This window comes from Carcharhinus amblyrhynchos, chromosome 21 (genome assembly GCF_965287045.1).
Source record: "Carcharhinus amblyrhynchos chromosome 21, sCarAmb.v2.hapA, whole genome shotgun sequence".
Taxonomy (NCBI): domain Eukaryota; kingdom Metazoa; phylum Chordata; class Chondrichthyes; order Carcharhiniformes; family Carcharhinidae; genus Carcharhinus; species Carcharhinus amblyrhynchos.
The window spans coordinates 34294884-34316620 of record NC_137344.1 but is presented as its reverse complement, the minus strand read 5'-3'; the positions used below and the strand labels follow the sequence as shown (position 1 = coordinate 34316620).

The 21737-nt window shown below is 43.0% G+C and overlaps 1 protein-coding gene across 9 annotated transcripts in view; it reads left to right on the top strand.

Annotated features, from left to right (window-relative positions):
* Positions 1–21737, top strand: part of LOC145356355 (rho GTPase-activating protein 44-like) — a 314302-nt gene that overhangs the window by 184177 nt on the left and 108388 nt on the right. For all 9 annotated transcript variants that reach the window (XM_080209018.1, XM_080209013.1, XM_080209011.1 and 6 more), the window contains exon 2: positions 20506–20545. In XM_080209018.1, coding sequence (XP_080065144.1) covers positions 20506–20545 — 40 coding nt within the window. The remainder of the gene's footprint in view (positions 1–20505; positions 20546–21737) is intronic.

Below are 21737 nucleotides of genomic sequence, written 5' to 3'. Positions count from 1 at the left end.
GAGTTTGGAGACACAAAGCAGATCCCATGGGCAGGTGATTGAAAACCAAGGCTATTGTTTGATTGCTGGTAAAATGGGGCATGCTTCGTGGATATTTCAGCTTCGTGACACTTTATTAAGTTCATTTATTGCCCATCCTTAGTTGTCCTTGGGAAAATGATCACAACGCTTCTTCTTTTAACTTCTGCAGTCGGAATAGCCAAGGTGCATGGTGATGTTAGGAAGTGAATGCCAGGGTTTTGATACAGCGACATTAAATGAATGACGACATCTTTTTAGGCAGTGCAGTGTGTGTGACTTGGAGAGGGGGTTGTAGGTAGTGGCGTTCCCGTGTCTTTGCCCTGCTTGGTGGGCTTTTGGGAGGCATTGAACCAAAGAAACATTGGGTGGGATTTTCCGCCACGTGTGCCCCGAAAATGGAAAATCCCACCCAAGGTCAACAGACCTTTCCATGGTCCGCCCCTTGCCCACTCCGATTCACATGATGGACGGAATGAGAAAACTCCTCGCATTAACTTTGTTTCTCACTCCTCAAATGTGCCCAGATTTGCTGAGTATTTCCAACATAATCTATTTTTATTTCTTTACATATGAACCTTTCATCACGATACCTCTAGTAATTCCTGGCTGAAACTTATTAAGAAAAAAAGTCAAGGCTTGATTGAATGAAACCTTGATCAGAATTAATTTGTTGATCCTCTTGTTTGTCGTGTGTAATGGGGTGCACCTTCTGCATGAACTTATCAGATTTCACACAGTATAAAGAATGAAGGCCATCTGTAAATTAGTTACCAAGATCCCCGTCATTCATAAGATTATTTGGACATGTACATAAGCAGGAATGCTCCTGAAGCTCTTATCATTCATGAATCAGAATCATACAGTGCAGAAAAGGCCCTTCAGCCCATCGAGACTGCATGGACTTGAAAACATAGAAACATAGAAGCAAAGAACAGTACAGCACAGTACAGGCCCTTCAGCCCTCAGTGTTGTGCTGAGCTTTGTCCAAACCCAAGATCAAGCTATCTCACTGCCTGAAAGAAACATCTGATCTCCCATCTACCAGCACTTGACCCATAGCCTTGAAGGTTGATATTCCTCTGAGTATAAACAATGACATGATTGAGATCAACAATGAATGATACTTCATATTCAGCCTCATGTAACTGCACTGTGTAACCTGGCCTGATGTTTTAGTTACAAAAGCCATGGAAATTTGGGTGGCACAGCAGTTAGCACTGCTGCCTCACAGCGCCAGGGATCCAGGTTCAATTCTGGCCTTGGGTCACTGTCTGTGTGGAGTCTGCACATTCTCCCCGTGTCTGCGTGGGTTTTCTCCCACAATCCAAAGTGTGCACATTAGGTTGATTGGCCATAAAAAATAGCCCCTTAGTGTCAGGGGGGCTAGCAGGATAAATATATGGGGTTATTGGGATCGGGTCTGGGTGGGATTGTGGTCGGTACAGACTGGATGGGCCAAATGGCTTCCTTCTGCACTGTAGGAATTCTATGATAACAACGAAAACGTTATCACATTTTGACGAAAGGACAGGATTTTCCAGCTCATCCCGCCAGCAGGATTTTCCGGTCCCACTGAGGGCGAGACCCCCACTATAGGTTCCCCAGGCAAAATGCCTGAGAGATTGGCAGGACTGGAAGACTTCACCGGCGGCCAACGGCAAACCACTTCCTCCATCGGAAAACATGCTGCTGGATGTGGGGGAAGGGCATCCCACCCAGTGGGTGGGGATTTCCAGCTGGCCTCGCCCCAAAATTGGAAATCCCATCAAGGTCAATAGACCATTGTACCCCATCTGCCCCTGCCCGCTACAGTCCCAGTGGTGGGTGGGATGGGAAAATTCTGCCAAATGTGTTGATACATTGATTAATATTAATTGCTGGGAAGAGTGAAACCACATTATTACTATAGGTGACAATATGAAGCACTTTCCCCAGAATGCTACAGCACATCATCTTATTCTGCAGTCCATGTATCTTGATATAAGCTTTCTCTGCAATCTCCAGACCGTCTCGCTGCCTGTTAAACTGACAGATGTGAGACTGTACTTGGGATTTTCGCACATTGTGCAGACAGCAAAATTACTAACTATGGTTGTAGAATAAATTGAAAATGTCATTTCGTTTGTCACTGTTTCCAGTTGACAATTTGCTGCCGTCTTGTATGGGTGGGTTGTTATGTTTCTTGTTGTCCAGCGTTACACACATGAGAGAACCTTGCCCTGGGAAATATTTCTTTGTGCTTTGGTGTTTTGGTGCCAAGGCGAACAGTGTAATGAGGGAACGTTGTGAGTTTGTTTATTTCTGTGAGCCAAGTGTCCACAGCTGCGATCACTTAAGAAAAATGCTAGGATTAGAAAACAATTTTGAACACACACGTGACAACGAAAACATCCTTAGTTTATAGAAAAAGGAATGACATTACTATATAATAAAGGTGAGCGAGCTCACAAATGCTAAGGATGTAATATTGGATCATTCAGTGTTGCTTCTGCGCTCCCTCTGCGCTGTGACTCAATTAATTGGCCTTTCCGTTCTGATCTTACGTTGCAGCCCCTTTCATTTCAGCCAAGCTACCAACCAGCTTCTGGGTGTTAACCAACATTCCTCAGAATTGCTACGTTCACAGTAGTTTTGCCTGATAGCTTTTTGAGAATGCAGGATGGCCTTCTCAGTAATTTTGAGCTGTGATAGTATTTTGTTTTAATTCATTCATGGGACGTAGGCATCGCTGGCTGGTCAGCATTTATTGCCCATCCCTAGTTGCCCAAACTGCCGCCTTGGGCGATTGATACAACCAAGTGGCTTGCTTGGCCGTTTCAGAGGACAGTTGAGAGTCAACCACATTGCTGTGGCTCTGGAGTCACATGCAGACCAGGCCAGGTAAGAACAGCAGATTTCCTTCCCTAAAAGGCATTAGTGAACCAGATGGGCTTTTCTGACAAGCGACAAATGGTCATCAGTAGATTCTTAATTTTAGATCTGCTGAGGTGGAATTCGAGCCCAGATCCCCTGAACATTAGCTGAGTTTCTGGATTAATAGTCCAGCAATAATACCACTAGGCCATCCCCTCCCCTTTGGCTCATTTTGCATTGGTTTGGAGTGCTACATTAATCATAAGTGCACATAGCCTGGGTAGACCAAACCCCATGAGCTCAGGGACGGCCATGATGACAGAGTATTTGAACCTGATTCAATAGTAACTTTCAAAGGGGAATTAAATATTTACTTGAAAATTAAAAATATTCAAGACTGTAAGATAGGAATTGGACTATCTCAAATACTTGAGCATGATGTTCCCATTGACCTCTTCCTGTGCTGTGTGGCTCTTTGCTACTCTGCGTGGAGTTGTCCCATTTTGAGACCAACACACAAGATTACATTTACACATTTAAAGACAGTCCTGTAAATAGTTCCCAGAAGATTCCTCTTAGTTAAACTCACGGCCAAACACCCCTCTTCAGGCAACATTCCCTATAGATCCTTAATCTCAAGTTTAAGTTTATTTACTGGTGTCACATTAACATTGCAATGAAGTTACTGTGAAAATCTGCAAGTCACCACAATCCAGTGCCTGTTTGGGTACACTAAGGGAAAATTTAGCTTCACTTATGCACCTAGCCAGCACATCTTTCTGACTACGGGAGGAAATCGGAACACTGGAGGAAACCCACTGAGACATGAGGAGAATGTGTAGACTCCGCACTGGCAGTGACCCAAGCCGGGAATTGAACCTGGGTTCCTGGTTGTTATCATAGAGTTGTTATCATAGAATCCCTACAGTGCAGAAATAGGCCATTCGGCCCATCGAGTCTGCACAGCCACAATTCCACCCAGGCCCTATCTCTACAGCCCTACTTATTTATCCTACTAACCGCCTGATATTAAGGAGCAATTTAACATGGTCAGTCAACCTAACCCGCACATCTTTGGAGTGTGGGAGGAAACTCAGACCCAGAAAGAACATGCAGACTCCACACAGACAATGAACCAAGCTGGGAATTGAACTCTGGCGCTGTGAGGCAACAGTGCTGACCACTGTGTCACCGTTCCACCATGAGGTTTATGATAATAAAAGTACAGCTCGCTGCCACCTTCTCAAGGGCAATTGCCAAGGGGTAATAAATACTGGCCTAGCAGCAAGTCTCACATCTCATGAACAATTGTCACTTTCTCATTGGTTGCCAAGCAAGACAGTGTGTGGAAACAGTCATTAGCAGACCATTGATTTTGTATTGGTAATTAGGTATTTGTGCTTTAACTTAAAAGCTTCCATATTAATATATAATAATGAAGATTTTTGCTCAGGAATATATAACGTCAGTAAGGATGATTATACCTTTGCACTTTACACTTGTATGGAAATCAAGCATGATAAATAATCAACAGCATGACTATTAAATCATAACAAAGGGGGAAGATTTATTAAGGATAAAACATGACCTAATAACATGGGCAGCAATTAATACAGTTTCACAGGTTATCCTTTCCACTTTGGCAAGTCACAAAAGTCTGGACTGGATTTAACTGATAGGCTCCTCAATCATCTGTGGTTTCTTGAAACTCCTGTGATCTGTTCAGATCTGTAGTTTTCGGATCCCAGGTAGGGATAATCCCTTCCGGATTTTTCTTCTCTCCACTGCAACAAATGTGATTGTAACCCCTATTCTTGTGGGTGGCACATTGGCACAGTGGTTAACACTGCTGCCACACAGTGGTTAACACTGCTGCCTCACAGTGCCAAGGACCCGGATTCAGTTCCGACCTCGGGTCACTCTCTGCGTGGAGTTTGCACATTCTCCTCCTGTCTGCGTGGGTTTCCTCTGGATGCTCCGGGTTTCCTCCCGTAGTCCAAAGATGTGCGGGATAGGCTGATTGGCCATGCTAAATTGCCCCTTAGTGTCAGGGGGATTAGCAGGGAAAATATGTGGGGTTACAAGAACGGAGTGGGATTATGGTTGGTGCAGACTCGATGGGCTGAATGGCTTCCTTCTGCACTGTAGGGATTCTATGATTATACCCTAGGCAGTTAGTTAGTCCTTTAGAAACCATTTGAGCCAATATGATCAGTTATCAGGGTACAAAATTGATCTTTAATCAGTGCCTGTTGTTAGGTGTTAGCTCCTAATCCATGACGTTCTTATGTATGAGAATTGTAACATGACTGGCCCATTATTGTTATGGCAGTGTGTGGGAACAGTCATTCACAGAATGTTGCACATAGTTTTAGGATTGGAGTTCTATGTCTTAGGAACTGGGTATTCTTACTTTCAAATAAAATGCCTGTGCCTTTAAATGTTTTACAACTGAAATTTCTGCTCAGCAATGTTCAAAATCAATGAGTGTGATTAGGTTAGTGTGTGCTGTATGCCAGTATAAGAAAGCAGGACAAAGAGCACAGTTTTCTGATTTTATCACAGCTTGGTATGGCTCCTGTTCTGCCCATGATTGCACACAAACCAGCCTTCCATCTATTGATTCTGTCTACATTTCCCGCTGCCTCGGCAAAGCAGCCAGCATAATTAAGGACCCCACGCACCCCGGACATTCTCCCTTCCACCTTCTTCCGTCTGGAAAAAGATACAAAAGTCTGAGGTCACGTATCGACCAACTCAAGAACAGCTTCTTCCATGCTGCTGTCAGACTTTTGAATGGACTTACCTTGCATTAAGTTGATCTTTCTCTACACACAAACTATGACTGTAACACTACACTCTGCACTCTTTTGTTTCCTTCTCTATGAACGGTATGCTTTGTCTGTATAGTGCGCAAGAAACAATACTTTTCACTATGTTGATCCATGTGACAAGAATAAATCAAATCAAATGAACAATTGGTTTTGAAATAGGTGTGAGGTGGGAGACACATTGGCAAATCAAAACTCACATGATAGGCTAGTATAATGATGAATTAGAGAAATACAGCAGCAGTGAGATAATATTACGGGAATACTGCTCCTTCTGGTGGAAACATGCAGCAAACCATCATAAAATCATGGAATCCCTGCAGTACAGAAGGAGGCCATTTGGCCCATCAAGCCTGCACCAACAACAATCCCACCCAGGCCATATCCCCATTAACCCTGCTAATCCCCCTGACACTAGTGTCAGGGGTGGGGGGGGAGAGAACCCATGCAGATATGGGGAGAATGTACAAATGCCAGGGCTGGAATTGAAGCCAGGTCCTTGGCACTGTGAGCCAGAAGCACTGACCACTGTGCCACCATGCTGCCCATTGATAGAATACTACTCAGTGCAAATGTTATATGGCGTAAGTACGCTTTTGGGCAACTCCAGCAAATATTTACCGTCGAAAATCCTGTTTTATTTAAAATGTTATTGCTCAGAAACGCTTGACTCCTGTACAATTGACACTCAAAGTATTTATTTGGAAAATTACAGTGATTTTTCCACACTTTTTATGTACCATGATTAACTTGATCTGTTAATATAATCAGTAATGTGAATGATTTGCTTGAAGTGGAATATCTCTGAGCTTCTGATTGTAGTTGGCCGTGGATACTCATTCTCGGATATTGCAGTATTTCAGTGTGAATTAACATTTCAGCTACTCAGTTCTTTTGAGTTGAGCTAAAGAGAGTCAGATGAGACAAATTAATATTTTACAGTTTGCGTATACTGGAGCAAATGCAAAGTGTAATTGTCCATTGCAGAGGTGATTTTCTGCAATACGAGCAGGCGGCACTTTGGCACAGTGGTTAGCACCTGCTGCCTCACAGCGCCAGGAACCTGCCTTCGATTCTTGGCTTGGGTCACTGCCTGTGTGGAGTTTGCACATTCTCCCCATGTCTGCGTGGGTTTTCTCCGGATGCTCCAGTTTCCTCCCACAGTCCGAAAGACGTGCTGGTTAGGCGCATTGGCCATGCTAAATCCTTCCTCAGTGCACCCGAACAGGCACCTGATTGTGGCAACCAGGGGATTTTCACAATAACTTCATTGCAGTGTTAATGCAAGCCTGCTTGTGACACTAATAAATAAACTTTAAAAACTTCTTACGTTTTTAAACAAACTATTTCCTGAGTTTTCAGCGCATAAAGGGAACCAGCGGATGTAAAGTTGCGAGCAGTAAAATAGGCTCACTCTAAAATGCAATGATTATTTTTTAACATAGGCTCTGATGCAAGCATTTAATTAAATATAAAAATATCCTCCTGTCAATATACAAGTGAATGTGAGTTAATGGAGTTAATTGTGTTTGTAAAGAACACAAGTTGAAAGAAAGTTTAGCACAAGTTGATCCCACCAGGATAATTCAATATTGAAAACATAGTTTTGGAGATCTCCCCGGAATCAATGGCAGTATTTGTAGTATGACTCACGTTAAATAATGCATGCAGTGATATGACAGATTGACACTGCTCTGAGTTACAGCAGTGTGTTGCAAACAAATATTTAAGGCATTAAAATCGCACTTAAACAATTACTGAATTTGCAGCTTTTTTTTAAACATATGCTGGGAATAACCTATTAAATTATGTAAAAATAACACTCTGAAATTAAAATAAATAAGATGTGAATAGAAAATATCATTACACTTATTGGAACTTTTTCAGCTGGAATATAATTCAGCAAGATTTCAAGTTAGTTTACACAGTTCATTATAGGCTTTCAGTAAAAAATTAAGTCGGCCACTGCTGTCTAGGGGGGTTCAGTGTTCCAAAGAGAGAAAAAAGACTGAAACGCTTCATTTTATAAAGAAGTGGAACATTGTTTTCTGACAATGCTGCGTTGTCTCTAGCCTTCACCAGACAATTTTGTTTTTGTTTTTGACGCTTGTCTTTCTCAACTCCTTGGGAGAAGATTCCCTCCGGCTGCCAACTGTTCATAGTGAACACAGTGAGAAGGGTTTCTCATCCTAGGAAACTACCCGCATTCCAGCAGTATCCATTTACAATCTTATTTGAAGCAATTATCAGCGGAGATATTCCCGCCGTGTTGCTAAGTCAAGCAGAGGAACTCCGTCACTATCAACACCCTTGTTGATAATTTTGTAGCTTCTGCTCCATTTAATAAAACCCATCCAAAAACTTATTTTTGGTCTCACCTCTAAATAATCTCACCCCAGGCTCTATCCCCACAACCCCACACATTTACCCTTCTAATCCCTCTAACCTATACACCCCAGGATACTATGGGCAATTTAGCATGGCCAATCAACCTAACCCGCACATCTTTGGACTGTGGGAGGAAACCGGAGCACCCAGAGGAAACTCACACAGCTACAGGGAGAACGTGCGAACTTGACACAGTCACCCAAGCCGGGCTTTGAACCCAGGTCTCTGGAGTTATGAGGCAGCAGTGCTAACCACTGTGCCACCCCCACAGTCCAAAAATGTGTATGTTGATTGGCCATGTTAAACTGTCCCTTTGAATTGCCCCTTTAAATTGTCAGGGGAACTTTTGTACATTAGTTACGGACCATGATTAAGTGGATCTGTTAATGTAATCAGTAATGTGAATGGTTTGCTTGAAGTGGAATGTCTGAGATTCTGACTGTAGTTGGTTATGGATACTCATTGTTGGTTATTGCAGCGGGGTAAATACGTGGGGTTACGGGAATAGGGTCTGGGTGGGATTGTTGTCAGTTTAGGCTCGAATGGCCTCCTCCTGTCCTGTAGGGATTCTATAATATTTCTTTCTGGCTTCCCTTACTGTAAAGTTTCCATCAAGAGAACTTGCATTTTCAGTTTACCATCAGACGTTTGGTTCTTATATTTTCCAGTACTAGCATCCTTTTTTCTTGAAAACTGTAAAATTAAAATAGATCGAAAGGGAATCGATTAATGAATTCTGTGCTGCACACTGTTGTTAAGATGCCTGAAGTCAGATGTGTATCTACCCTGTTTAAGATCTCCTCCCTCCACACCTTTCTCCTGCAGCATCCTCTTCAGTCCTTTCCATTCTGCTGTCACAACACGACCCACTGTCCTTAGGGGGAAGTTAGCAACACCATACACATCTCCCTTATTCCACTCTGGGGCAGAAACCGTATTTTTTTTCTCAGCCAATTCTATTGCACAGTGTGTCTGTGTGCCCTCGGTTCATGTCTTGGTGGCTGTTAAAGAAAACAAGCTCCAGAGGATTTGCATTATTAATGCTACAATGATTAAAGCTGTCTTTGAGTGCAAGATAAAAACATAGAAAAGAGGAAAGTAGGCCCTATGGCATTCACTGTTTAATGATCAACTCTCCTCCCTTAGGGATAAAGCTGAGAAAAATATCCCAGGGAGGAATCAGATTGCTAGTTATCCTTAAGGAGTACAGGTTCTGTTGCAGCAATAATTAAAGCTTTTGACTCTAGGTAACGCAGCATCCCATCAACTGGGAGAAAAGCAGTTATGGTGCTGATGGTTTCTGTTACTTCAATCTTCAGTAAAGCTAAAGGAAGGTAAACACTCAGAACCAAGAAAGCCAACAGAATATTGATCCACAAAACTCAAGTCGAATATAAATCAAAGGAAGTAATGGTCACACTGTGTCTACACTGTTGTGGACCGAGTTCACTTTGAGTACTATAGCCACTGAAAAATGCACACGATCTCCAAGATCCGGATCAGTCCCACATTCCAGTGATTTGACTTACAAAGAAATACTGGAGAGACTTGGGACTGGATTTTCATGGAGTCGAATCCAAAACGTTCACATGGTATGTCCAAAATGGCAGACGGACCGCTGATCTGGAAGTCCTGCAGCCCCCATATCCAGCAGAAGCTACTTTCACCAGTATGGGGATCAGGAGTGGGATGGGATTCTCGCAGGAATTCAGCGGGGCCATTTGAACTCAAATGCTGAATTCAAACTGACCACATATTCACTAGAGCAAGGAACCTTATCCGACAATGTGGAAGTTACAAAATTTTTAAGTAGACGCAAATATTTTGTAGAGGTAAATATTTTGAAGGGAGGATAAGGTCTGTTGAGTTATTTAAAACTCCAATCCTTTTAAAAGTTTAAATAAGTAAGTTCTGGTGACTTATTTGACTGTTAACATAACCCTCAGTGCCATCATTTCAACATTATTAATTCTTGATTACTTTCCACAATTTTTGAGGGGGTTGTAAGTTCAAAGTTGGATTGACATCACAAAAAAGTTATTACAGGATTAGCTATTTTTGATATGAAGTTATGAATACAAATGTTTGTTTTTTAAATAAGGGATTAAGTATTTGAGGGGGATTTAAATGTATTGAATGGGCTTTCATGAAAGTGCTGTGTTTTTATATACTATGAACCTGCAATTGTCATTTAGAACTTTATTTCATCTCAGCATGACTCCTGAAGTCTGCCATGGTAAATGCTGAGTGAGTTGACAAACAGTAGTGGATGTGTGACAAGAGTTGACACTAAGTTGGCATAGGAGCTATGAGGTGCGATGTGGGTTGGTTCTGGTTGGCAAGAGACATGAACTGGCATATATGGGCATGGAGAATGAATGTGGGGCAGGGGGAATGAGAGGGCTAGAGAGCTCAATGATTAAGAACTCAAATGAAGCAACTGGTAGCTCCTGGGGCCACCTCCGATCTGTGCCCGGCAGGCCTGACTCCATTCCACAAGTGGTGCCGCCTACCCCTCCATTCCCCATCCCCAAGGTGGATTGAAAATTCCGCCACTCAGGTTACTTTTTCCCACATTGCATGTGGCAATTTTGAAGGTTTGTCAGCGCTGTAGATTCACTTGGTAGCAAAAATCCAGGCTTTAGACTTTTGATTCTGGAAAGGAGGGGTTTGAGAGGTGGTCGTTTTTACAGTAATAAATGTTGTGACAAAGTTTCACCAAGCATTATTTCAACTAAATTGTTGCAGTTTGCACTAACAGTAAAATATAACAATAGGCCTGATACCAGCAGTTTATTCTTTAAGCAGAGAGCAATCACCACCTGGAATAAACTTCTGCACAGAGCAGTATAGACAGAAACCATTGAGTTATTCAAACAACAATTAGATTCTGCATTGGCAGAAGCGTAGGATTGACCTGGGTGGCTGATTCAGAATGGGCCAAATGGCCTTCCTCATCTTGTAGTATCTTCGGATCTAATCTTCTGGTCACTTTCTCCCAGATATCTTTGCGAAGTGAGCCATTGTCACAAGGTTTCTGAGTCAGCACTAATAGTAACTTAGGGTCAAGGCAATTTTATAATTAATGGTTTTGTATCATTTAGAAAATCATGGCTGAAGTTCTTTGGCTGTTCACACCCTGTCATCACTGCCAGCGAGAATGGAGAATTTGGAGCCCGGCCAAATCTCCATTCATAGCAGCGGGACTGGAGAATCCCAGTTGTGGTTGAGGACGGAGAATCTGGCCCCATGTTTTTAGAAAGAAGCGAAACTTCAATTTATCTTCTCCCCCGCCGCCTTTCACAATCCCAGGACTTCCCAAAGCCAATTTAGTACTTACAGAATGTAGTAGCTACAGGAATGTTGGAAATGCAACATATTATTGCGCATGGCGAGGTCCCACGCAGCAGTGGAATTAATAATCAGATCACCTGAAGATTGTGTTGGTTGTAGCTGTGACATGCCAAACTTTGATAATGTGTAGTCAAGTCCCTGGAGTGGGGTTTGAACCCACAACCATCTGACCTGGGGGCAACAGTAACACCAGTGAGCCCAGACTGACATCTTGATTAACAGCAGGATCGATTACAGTTGATGCATAACTGCCCATATTTGCACAAATTACCATTAAAATCAATATTTCCAGACACCTTGGGCCTCTGTGCTGAACAGCAGTCATCGACCTACTGACATGCGTACTGTGCTTACGAGACAGAGCATGATGATCACAACAGGAAAATAACCATGTTAGTTCTTGCTAATAGCAGAAAAGCAATTACAAAGGTGTTGGGTATGCAATAATATTTCTGTTGCCCAGCCCTTCCTTTCCTTTCCCTTCCTTAGAAAGCAATTTCCACATGTTGCGCATACACAGCATTCAAAATAAATACATTTTATTTTGAATTACAGTACGTAGGTGGGAAATTTTAAAAATCCCTAAATGTTCCCCATTTTAACTGGACCACCTTAACTACAGCCAATTACTGAACCTTAGGAGTGCTAAACCTTAGACCGGAGGAGAACAATTGGGGAAAAGAACAGCATGGGAAAAGCCAATACAAATAGGGTCCTCCGGCTGATAAAATGTGCTGAGCCTGGTCTCATTATAACAAACACACCCTTCCAGCAGAGGGACAAATGCCAAAATCACATCGAGGCATCTTGAGCTTTGACAGGTTCGAGCGCTACAAGTTGGCTTGACCATCTTGAGTGAGAACATACAGCTGTAACCCGGGGTTACAGTGCACATGGGAAGCATTTGCTTTTACATGGGACATTGCTTTGCATTTCAGTACAGGTGCTGTCTGTTTGGAGAAGTGCTTCAGTGCACTTTGGTTTGTCATAGTCAGGTGACCTCTATTCTCATCGTTTGTGTATAAAAGCCTGAGAACAGAAGGTATCTTATTCACTACTTGGAACACAGTGTACAGAATGCGAACGCAATGTCTGAAGCTCGAGCGCGGTGTCCGGAGCGTGGGCGCGGTGTCCGGAGCGCAGATACAATGTCTGGAGCACAGGCACAGTGTCCTGAGTGCAGGCACAATGTCCAGAATGCAGGCACGGTGTCCAGAGCGCGGGCACAGTGTCAGGAGCTTGGGTGCAGTGTCCAGAGCACTAGTGCCGTGTCCAGAGTGTGGGCATGGTGTCCGGTGCGCAGGTGCGGTGTCCAGAGCATGGGCGTGGTGTCCGGAGCACAGGCACGGTGTCTGGAGTACAGGTCCAGAGTGCAGGCGCAGTGTCCGGAGCACAGGCACGGTGTCTGGAGTACAGGTCCAGAGTGCAGGCGCAGTGTCCGGAGCACAGGCACGGTGTCTGGAGTACAGGTCCAGAGTGCAGGCGCAGTGTCCGGAGCACAGGCACGGTGTCTGGAGTACAGGTCCAGAGTGCAGGCTCAGTGTCCGGAGCACAGGCACGGTGTCTGGAGTACAGGTCCAGAGTGCAGGCGCAGTGTCCGGAGCACAGGCACGGTGTCTGGAGTACAGGTCCAGAGTGCAGGCGCAGTGTCCGGAGCACAGGCACGGCGTCCGGAGCACAGGCATAGTGTCCAGAGCGCGGACACAGTGTCTGGAGGGCGGTCGCAGTGTCCAGAGCACAGGCACGGTGTCTGGAGTGTGGACACAGTGTCTGGAGCGCGGGCACGGTGTCCCGAGAGGTGATGCAGTGTCCAGTGCGCGAACACAGAGTCTGGAGTATGACAATTAAAACTTCAGTTTACAACTTAGTAGAGTGTGTCAGTGTGGCTTTGAATATTCCATTAGCTTCTCCTACAGAGATGAAGGGAGATTTGAGAATTAATTGGAATTTCTTCTAGTCCCAATTGCAGAATATGAAATTTCCATAGAACCAAACAAGGAACTTGAGTAAGTAAGAGTAGCAGCTCTGTTCTTATTGCTGAGGAAAGAGTGCTGCAAGCTGTATTGTACCTAAGACCTCACTGAGGAGCAGAAAAAACAATCTTATGAAATTTTTGAGGCAATGTGATTAACAACCATACCAGGCAGTGCAGTGCTGATCATTCCTACAGTGCAGAAGGAGGCCGTTCAGCCCATCAAGTCTGCACCCACCACAATCCCAAACACAATCTCCATAACCCCATGCATTTACCCTAGCTAGTCCCCCTGACACTGGGGTCAATTTAGCATGGCCAATCCACCTAACCTACACATCTTTGGACTGTGGGAGGAAACCCATGCAGACACGGGGAGAACGTGCAAACTCCACACAGACAGTGACCCAAGCTGGGAATTGAACCCAGCGTTGTGAGGCAGCATTGCGAACCACTCTGCCACCGTGCTGCCCACTTATAATGAACATCCAAGTTAAGCAAATGTTACAACCCTAGTTGGTGTTACTTCAAAAACATGAAAGAACAACAAGAAGAAAACTTTAATTAAACATTAAAATTTTAATATTCTTTACCCCCTCCTTAGCTTCACAAATATACAGTTATCAAAAATAACACTCCACTCTGAACCAAATGGCTGATGCCACTCCACCCCCAACCTTCAGTGGATTTCCTGCACAATTCCCCCCAGATGACAGTTTCCAACTCCACTCCTTAAATGACACACTTTACAATCTTCTTTCAAACAATGCTGTCCATTTTTTTTGCAGAATCCATTCCAAGTTTTCTGACTATCCTTTCAAATAAAGTCTCCATTCCACTTTTTAACAAAGAACCCTTCACCAAGTTTTCTACCTCTCCTTGCAGGTTCCCTTGTCTTAAATACTTGGCACAAATTCAGGTACACAGTTCCCAACAGAATATTATTGCTCCAAACACTGGAAATAAGGACGTCAAACCTTACAATTGTTTAAGATATGTGCCTTGTCTGTAACTAGCCTCATCAGCTCTTTTCTTTCGAGGTCTATCCTGCAGTCAAAGTTCCTCTTTGTTCCTTTAACTTCAAATTTCTTAGAAACTTCTCTTCACTTCTTTAACTAGCTGTTCTTTTAAGTTTCCTACACTTGCTTCCTTAACCATTACTTCATAGTATGGCTTTTCTTCTCACAAAGCTAAGAGAGATGTTCACTCCCTAGCCTTCTAAAGCCAACTGTTATATCACAGCTGTGAGAGCCTTCCCTCTCACTATCTAGCTTCAGCTGCTAATGAATTTAGTTCAAATTAAACTCAAAAACCCTTCCTATTCTAAAGGTGCCCCTGACTACCAAGCAATAATTATATATTTGTCCCAGCTTGTTTACTTCACATTGTAACCATCTCTAAATACAATAGAAGCCAAGTTTTATCTGAAACCAAAAACACCCAGATGTAAACACCTTTGTCTAACATGAATCTGACTAAAGATTTACCTTTCTTTACACATAAATATATAATTAAACTCATTTAAAACTATGCTTTATTTTTAATATTTAACAATACAAATATAAATCCCTTAAAACTACTTCTGTTATCCTGACACAAACTAAAGAACTGATCAAGACATCCCAGACAGACCATGGACGATCCTTGGAAGACACCTCTTCACTCTCTCAGACTTTTGTATCTTTTTCCCCGATGGAAGAAGGTGGAAAAGAGTATGTCCAGGGTATGTGAGGTCCTTGATTATGCTGGCTACTTTCCCGAGGCAGCAGGAAGTATAGACAGAGTCAATGGATGGGAGGTTGGTTTGCATGATGGATTAGGCTATATTCACAATCCTTTGTAGTTTCTTGCAGTCTTGGGCAGAGCAGGAGTTATACAACTGGAAAGGATGCTTTCTATAGTACAGCTGTAAAGATTACTGAGGGTCATATCTCTGACATGCCAAATTTTCTTCCCATATCTTGTTGTATCTTCCCATAGGCTTGCCTCACTCTGGTAATCTCTGATGCCATCCTTTATGTATAATGGCTTGAGAGCACAAACTGTATTATCCTCCACTTGGAACACTATCTCAATTGACAAGGTTGTAATACACAAACACTAAAAAGATTGGTCTTTCTTGTATATCTAAGCAGGTGTTTGTTTTCCGGATACATTTATTTATTGTTGAGATGCTTTAAAATGCTAACAGTTTAGATGGTTGCAGTGTCTTTAATGTGGAACGACATCCCAATGTGCTTCACAGAGGTGTGGGGGAAATAAATAGTAAATCAAAGGAACTGGAGAAACGACAAGACTTGGAAAACGATTAATTTTATAGAGTATTGTGAATGAGAAGCAGGAGACAGTGAAATGAAATGGTTTGGAGAAGGGATTCAAAAGAATGAGGCTGAAATGGTTTCCGACATGCTATAGGATTTAGTGTTTTGTAGTATCAAACCCTTCTAATTAAAATAAACTCTAAGGTCTGAATTTTTAATTTCTAACACTAGGGTCCTCAGTTGTGCTTGAAGGACAAATGACTGGTATTTATGAAACAAGTAGAATTTATTCAACGAGATTTTACATTTACTTAATATGAAGTATTGAAGACAACTTCGAAGTTTCCCATCTCACAGGATCCCAGGGACTCTTGGTGTTATTGGAACAGACAATGTCCCTTTTCTTTGTTTTGTGTCCAGAAGAGTCATATTCCAGAAGCCATGGTATCCCTATGCTGACAAGGATTATGATTTCTCAACTTTTATCCCCCCAGTCTCCCATTCCTCCTTCCTCTTTTATTGAAGGTGGCCCCTCATAATGGCTATAGTTCATCTTGTTTCACCCCAATTATACAACAACCCTGGTTAATGGGCCATAAACTCTAGAAGTTTACATTCCACCACAAACAAATGCATATGTGTTTCCAGATACAGGGAAGACATGAATAAAATCAAACTTTCTTGTCAACATATCTTAACTCAAGCCCCACATTAAAGATATTGAAATCAACAGTTAAGATCATTTCTAATTAAAATGTCAGAGAATAAAGATTCCCCTCTGATACAGAACAATTAAAACAGTGCATGGTTTGTTTAAACATTAAGGGCTGAAATTCTCTGTCCATTCTCGCTAGCAGGATTCCCTGGTTCCAATACAGGAAAGGGAGATGTGGCTGAGCGCCAAATACCCCGCCCTCACTTGCAGCGGTGGCAGGGCACTGTAAGGGGTGAGGCTGGAGAAGGAGGAGGAGGAAGAGGAGGTTACCAAGCTGTAAGGAGTGAGGTTAGAGGAGGAGGAGGTTACAGAGCTGTAAGGGGAGAGGTTGGAGGAGGAGGTTACAGAGCTGTAAGGGGTGAGGCTGGAGGAGGAGGTTACAGAGCTCTAAGGAGTGAGGTTAGAGGAGGAGGAGGTTACAGAGCTGTAAGGGGTGAGGCTGGAGGAGGAGGTTACAGAGCTGTAATGGGATGAGGCTGGAGGAGGAGGAGGTTACAGTGCTGTAAGGGGTGAGGCTGGAGGAGGAGGTTACCAAGCTGTAAGGGGTGAGGCTGGAGGAGGAGGAGGTTACAGAGCTGTAAGGGGTGAGGCTGGAGGAGGAGGTTACAGAGCTCTAAGGAGTGAGGTTAGAGGAGGAGGAGGTTACAGAGCTGTAAGGGGTGAGGCTGGAGGAGGAGGAGGTTACCAAGCTGTAAGGGGTGAGGCTGGAGGAGGAGGAGGAGGTTACCAAGCTGTAAGGGGTGAGGCTGGAGGAGGAGGAGGTTACAGAGCTGTAAGGGGTGAGGCTGGAGGAGGAGGAGGTTACCAAGCTGTAAGGGGTGAGGCTGGAGGAGGAGGAGGAGGTTACCAAGCTGTAAGGGGTGAGGCTGGAGGAGGAGGAGGTTACAGAGCTGTAAGGGGTGAGGCTGGAGGAGGAGGTTACAGAGCTGTAATGGGATGAGGCTGGAGGAGGAGGAGGTTACAGTGCTGTAAGGGGAGAGGCTGGAGGAGGAAGTTACAGAGTAGAAGGGGTGAGGCTGGAGGAGGAGGTTACAGAGCTGTAAGGGGAGGTGAGACCAGAAAAGGAAGGATTTATAGAAAATGCAAGAGTTGGAGCTTGGGACAGTGCTGGTAATTTCAACTTTTCTCCCTAATGAAGTAATGGAGTCTGTATATAAACATGTTCAAATGGTTTGGACCAAAATATAATATTCTTTTAACATGTTCCAAATGCCTTTATTTTACAATAAACACAGCTGTTATTCCAATAGTTAATCGGATAGACCAGTTAAAAAGCCATCAACATGGAAGGATTTTGGCCCTTTCCAATGGGAATGAAGCAGTTTACAGATTCTGGTGCTGAAATTGTCTGAAGTACTAAAACTAGCTGGTGAGGCCCATATCACAACTGTACAGAATCCCTACAGTACAGAAGGAAGCCATTCGGCCCATCGATTGTGGACTAACCATAATCCCACCCTGTGTCTATTCCTGCAAACCCATTTCTCCTGCTAATCCCCCTGACGCTAGGGTCAATTTAGCATGGCCAATCAACCTAACCCGCACATCTTTGGACTGTGGGAGGAAACCAGAGCACCCAGAGGAAACCCATGCAGACACGGGGAGAATGTGCGAACTCCACACAGACAGTGACCCAAGGCCAGAATTGAACCTGGGACCCTGGCGCTGTGAGGCAGCAGTGTTAACCACTGTGCTACCGTGCCATCCGTGTAATAGATTACCCGTGTAATAGATCACTGTGTAATGGATTGCCTGTGTAAAGTAGAATCATTGAAATCATAGAATCACTACAGTGCAGAAGGAGGCTATACAGCACTTCGAGTCTGCACCAACCACAATCCCAGCCACTCCCTGTCCCCATAGCCCCATACATTTATCTTAGCTAGTCCCCCGACAGTAAGGGGCAATTTAGCATGGCCAATCCACCTAACCCACACATCTTTGGAGTTTGGGAGGAAACTGGAGCACCCGGAGGAAACCCGCAGAGACACAGGGAGAATGTGTAAACTCCACACAGACAGTGACCCAAGCCGGGAATCGAACCTTGGTCTCTGGCGCTGTGGGGCAGCAGTGCTAACCATGCCACCTCACGTGGAAAGGATCAACAGAGAACAGTGTGGGTTTTCTGGTCTGGGTATCTATGGCAGGTAGAGTACAGTTGTCACTTGAAGAACAGCTTCTAAAACCTACAGATTGTTAAATTGCTGTATCACGTTTTGAAGGTATTTTGCATTATAAAAAGAGATCCGCCTGCTATTACATGCAGAAGAGATGCCAGTGTTCCACATGAACAGGCTGTGGGTGATGTCCAAAAAAGGTAATCATCCAGGGACTAATGCTGTTCCTATATATATAATATATATATTTATATTTATATATATATATATATATTTATACATCTATCCCAGCCAGCTTTTTTTTCTTCTTTCTTGGCAGAAACTAAATTACATTTGACCCAAAAGATGCTCTGCACATTCCAGGGCATTATGGGATGGAGCTATGAATCAATGAGGCAGCGCACGCTGAGAGAGACTGCAGTAAGTGGCTGACTCAGCAATCTGCTCAGTCTGCAGAATAGCTACGTCCGCTTTCCTCCCGTGCTGTGGATACAGTCTCGGGCACCTGGAAAAGAACAAAAATAGCTTAAGTTTATTTTTTGAAAAAGGTAACATCTCGATGTGAACCCGTCAGTCGCTCCGGGAGACAATGTCTGGTTTCAAGATGCAGTTATTGAGTGATGACAGCAGCAATGTGCCGTACTCCCGTCTCAGCTGGCCGAGTGATGAGGTCCTGTCTACCGACGTCCCAAAAATCCAGTATCTCATCCGCTTCCTTGAATTCATTCACTATCTCGGAAGCATCTACAAGATGATGAAGAAAAAACTGAGGTGTTGAACCTCTTCGCTTTTTGGAAAGTCTTTTTGAGAATCCATGTTTCATGGTGTCTAAGTGCAAGAACACGGGACGCTAATAGTTAGCCTGGACATCTCTATCATTTTACTTAATTGCTGTAAATATCAATGTCGCTTTCCAAGCGTGGGGCTATGTGCATTCTCATTACAAAATATCTCAGTAGGTAGTGTTCAATAATGCTGCATTGCCACAGGTCAGTTAACTCAAGGGCAAACCCCTAGCAGATGATGCAAAAGTAGGCATTATGGGCTCAGCACTGATGCTAACCTTGCTGTTTTGTAGCGTGTTGTGAAACTGTGCCCAGAACATAACGGTAAAAATATTTTTTTAAATCATTGTTGTATACATTAAATTATTCACTGAAGCATGTTGGAGAATCTGTTCATCCAGGGCAGAGAGCTCCCTTTTAGGAAATGTCACAGTCTCGTGTTTGTCAGATTGTGATCGTAAAAGGTAGTGAATGAATTAAATGTAGTTTTTTGCCTGTGACATAGTCAGTACAATACAGCTACCGAATGTCAATGGGCCAAATGATCAATGTGTTGTGACCTTTCTTAAAATAGACACTAACCATCAGGATCTTTGAAATAAAAATGTCCTAAAGAACTAAGATGAATGCTGACCTTTTCCTGCTACGTTTCTATTGATGTTTTCTTTAAAACAGCAAGCTCTGATGGCTTGAGAGAGTTACTGAAGCTGTGGGTGAATCTTAATCTAGGATAGGGCACATCAACCTAGGATGATTCAGCATTAAGTACTTGTATTAATTCAGCTCCCTCATGATGTCAAAACCATGCCTAACTGTGTGTAAGCGTGTCAGTGTCATCACCACTCAGCAGTTTCTTTTAAAAATATATAAATAGCATAATAAAAAAACAAATTATCGTTAATGCTGAACATAATCCAACTGCTCAGCTTTTCAAGGAGATTTTAACAGTGAAACTTTCTCCTTTAAGTTGTGGACGTCATTCTGATCGGAGAATTCTGATTTTGTAACTAATGCAGTTATTATCCAATATAACCATTAGGTTGGGTAAATATTACAAGTATTTCATGTCAATAGATTAAATTTGAACACAGCTTTACCTTGGTGTTTATATAGCAACTTATACTGTGCTAAGGTTGAGTTCAAGCTGTTTGTGTGTTTGTTCCGATGGGCCAGAATCTGTCTTGACATTATTTCTTTTCCTGTTGCAGAGCTGAAAAGACAGAAGTATTAACTGAAGATCTGCTGCAGGTAACAATAGTTTCTCCACATTGTTTAAAATTCTGTTTATTCCTGAGTCTGCACAATCTGTGTTTCATCTCTTGTATACATTATTTAAAAAATGACTGTTGGCTGAAATGTTGGAGACAAGTTTTACATGTGGGGGAGAAGAGAGTGTCAAAGTGTGCTTCATTCTCTTTAACTTGAAGTAACATCCCCCAAGGATACACGCATGAAACTGATGTGTGACTGTCTAAATAAACCCTTTGTCAGCTCCTTGTTCAACTGGTTTTGTAGAATTCCTGAGTCCACAGTTCCTGACATCCTCCTTTTCCTAATATTTGAAAGACTAGGGTTAACGATCTACATCTTTCAATGTGGTAAGAATAGTGTCACATTTTTCTTATTTAAAACGTGACTCCAAGTTTGTTTACTACATGATGTGTTGAGCACATCAGCTTGGAGTTTCCCCATGGCTTCCATTCGGATGTCAGTGTAACCCACGTGGAATTGAATGAAGCAGTGCCAGTTTCTGGAATTTTAACAACTACTGGAGGGCGCCCATGACCACTTTACAGTAGAGTATCCACAACTGTTTAATCATTACAGCAGAGTAGCACACACCTGTAATAGGTCATTAGTCATGAACCTTATGTACCAAAAGCAGATGAAAACAGCCAGTTGAAGCCAACTAAAAAAGTATAATGGAGCATTAATTCAGTCAGGAGGTTACAGAGCTGTAAGGGGTAAGGGCAATCCCATTCCTTTAATGCCATTTTCCAATTGTCTATTGAATATGTTGCTGATTCATAGGAAATTTTATGTTTGGGTTTATATTAAATTTGTGTGGAAACTTGAGCATAACATCATCATGGCAATGCCAGCACCACATCCAGCAGCTTCTGGACACATTTTGTTGCATGATCTGCAATATCGAGAATATTGGCACAAAGTTGGCTCACTGAAACTTGACACTTAGCAGTCATTTACTTCCAAGTGGGAAGTCAGGGGAGACATTTAAATCTTAATTGCCAACTCTCTCTGTAAGTACTTGACAATAAAAATATGGTTGATAGTGGCAGCTTCAGCTGAGCCGCTGTTGGGCATTCAAGTAACATCTGAGAGGTGCATTGTTTGTGATGAGTTGTTCCGTTCACATTGTCATGGTGGTTCAGAAGGGTTAACAGTTCCTCGTGGGGCTTGCTGCAGGATTTTAACAGAA